This window comes from Arachis hypogaea, chromosome 3 (assembly GCF_003086295.3).
Source record: "Arachis hypogaea cultivar Tifrunner chromosome 3, arahy.Tifrunner.gnm2.J5K5, whole genome shotgun sequence".
In the NCBI taxonomy this organism is placed as follows: domain Eukaryota; kingdom Viridiplantae; phylum Streptophyta; class Magnoliopsida; order Fabales; family Fabaceae; genus Arachis; species Arachis hypogaea.
In genome coordinates, this window is record NC_092038.1 from 141,602,651 (window position 1) to 141,605,146 (window position 2,496).

A 2,496-nucleotide genomic window follows, 5' to 3' on the forward strand; every position below is an offset into this window, starting at 1 on the left:
TTTGTTACAAATGATTCACACACAACTCACACACCCAAACTCTAACTCTCACCTCCTGTTTATAGCCATCTACCTCCTTAATAGATGGTTAGGATTAAATCTAATCAACAGTCTAGATTAATCATCTAGAACCTTCATTACAAATATCTATCCTACCATATTTCTCTAAATACTTCTAAATTCTTCCATACTATTTTTCATATTCCTATATACATCCACTCTTCTAGAATACTCTACAACCTTTCAGAGTCTTCTAGAACATTTTAAGATATTTCGGGACCTTCTAGGACATTTTAGAACGTTCCAAAACTCTCTAGAGCATTCTCAAACACTCTAGAAAACTATACAAATACTGTTAAATCTAACTTTCTAAAATTTACCGTGACATTCTCCCCCACCTAATGAGCAGATGTCCTCATCGCGTTCTGTTCATGATAACGCTATAGGTGTTCTTGGAATTGCCATAGATCTTCATGAGTTTCCCAACTAGCTTCAGTTATCGAGAGTCCTTTCCACTTGATAAAATATTGGATACTTGGTGGTACTCCTCTTAGTCGCACGACGCGATTAGCTAAGATCTCTTCGATTTCTTTATCAAAGGATCTAATCACCACAGGCAGAGTACGACTCGACTCACCTCTACTCAGTTCATCTTGGTCTTCATGATGCAACCCTTCCTTGATGGTATGCAACATATCTCCTTCGACCATGAAAATGGCTGCCAACTCAGCCTTGCGGCTCAGCACATCTGCTACCACATTAGTCTTGCCAAGCTTATATTCAAATTCGAAATCAAACTCAGTTAAGAAATCTTGCCACCTAGCTTGTTTGGGGCTTAATTCATTCTGAGTTTGGAAGTAGCTTGTAGCCACATTATCTGTCTTGACGATGAAGTGTGAGCCAAGCAAGTAATGACGCCAAGTTCTCAGACAATGCACCATTGCGGTCATCTCCTTCTCTTGGACGGTGTATCACCTCTCTGTATCATTCAACTTGCGACTCTCAAAGGCAATAGGATGTCCTTCTTGCATTAGAACCCCTCCAATGGCGTAGTCAGAAGCATCAGTGTGGACTTTAAACACCTTCGAGTAGTCAGGCAATGCTAGTACTGGTCCTTCTGTGATAGCAGCCTTCAACTCATCGAAGCCCTTTTGACACTCCTTTGACCATTCACAAGAGTAATTCTTTTTGAGAAGATCAGTTAATGGCGCAGCCTTGGCAAAGTATCCCTTGATAAACCTCTGATAGTAATTAGCCAACGTAAGGAATGACCTCAATTTAGATACCTTGTTTGGCAGCTCCCACTCTTTGATAGCCTTCACCTTTCCTTGATCCATGCAGAGAGTTCCACCTTCAATGATGTGTCCCAAGAAGTGGACTTCATCCCTTGCAAAGGAACACTTTTCCTTCTTCATATATAAGTTATTCTCTCGCAAGATCTTGTTAAGTGCTCGATAGTTGATGCATAGTCTCAACGAACCATCATGCTTCTTTTGGAACAAGACTGGTGCGCCATAAGGTGCCTTCGATGGATGGATGAACCCAACATCTAGCAAATCATTGAGTTGCTTCTTCAACTCCTCAAGTTCTGGCGGTGCCATCCTATAAGGTGCTGAGGCAGGTGGCTTTGCTCCTGACTCCAATTCAATCTTGTGGTACACCTTCCTCCTAGGTGGTAGTTGTTTTGGCAACTCGGGAGGCATCACATCCTTATTTTCTTCAAGAACTTCCTTGATTTCGGGAGGAATGTCTTCTCTTTGAGATGTTGACTCCTCTTGTAATAGAGAAAAATATGTAATTTCTCTCTTCTTGAACCTTTTCTTGAGTTGCATAGCAGAGAGCATCGGTGGTCCTCCAACTTTAGAGACTGTAGGGACCATGCATGGAGACCCTTTCTCCATGACGCATACTATGTCGTAGTATGGCATAGGTATTATATTTTCCTTCCTTTGCAAATCGAGCCCAATGACTATTTTGAAATCGTCTATGGGTACTACTGAGAAATCCACAAGACCATTTCAAGAACCAAGAGTCATCTCAACCCCTTTTGCTACTCCTTTAAGAGGTTCACCCTTGGTATTCATGGGTTTGAACCAGCCATTCTTTTCGGTGATCTTCAACCCAAGCCTCCCTGCTTTATCAGACGTGATGAAGTTGTGTGTAACACCAGTGTCGATCATAGCCATGACGATTCTTTCATTGATAAAGACTTTGACATACATTAAGTCTTTCTTTTCTGCGGTGCTTGCCTCTTTGCCCTTCACAGCATTCATGCTCAGTTACTTGAGATTGAGCTTCTCGTTTCTCAGCAATAGATGCCAGAGTCCCTAGCTTGGGATAATCCTTCATTTGGTGTGGTCCCTTGCACACGAAGAATCCTCCTTTGGGCACAAAAGCCTTCTTCTTTTCTTCGTACTCTTTCTTTGAAAAGTATTTTCCTTCCTTCTTGGTTGAGAAACTCTTTCCCTTGTCTCTCCCACCTTTAGTAGAACTAGG

The 2,496-nt window shown here is 41.8% G+C and overlaps 1 protein-coding gene across 1 annotated transcript; it reads right to left on the minus strand.

The window, feature by feature from the left end:
- Positions 1-971: 971 nt before the first annotated feature.
- On the minus strand, positions 972-1,601 carry LOC112735654 (uncharacterized mitochondrial protein AtMg00860-like). Its single transcript, XM_025785181.1, has one exon. It carries the CDS (start codon positions 1,599-1,601, stop codon positions 972-974), a length of 630 nt encoding a protein of 209 aa, XP_025640966.1.
- Between the last annotated feature and the right edge of the window lie 895 nt (positions 1,602-2,496).

What these genes read in the sequence shown, in the direction of transcription:
- LOC112735654 (XM_025785181.1), bottom strand. Translation starts at nt 1,601, where the DNA reads ATGGCACCGCCAGAACTTGAGGAGTTGAAGAAGCAACTCAATGATTTG.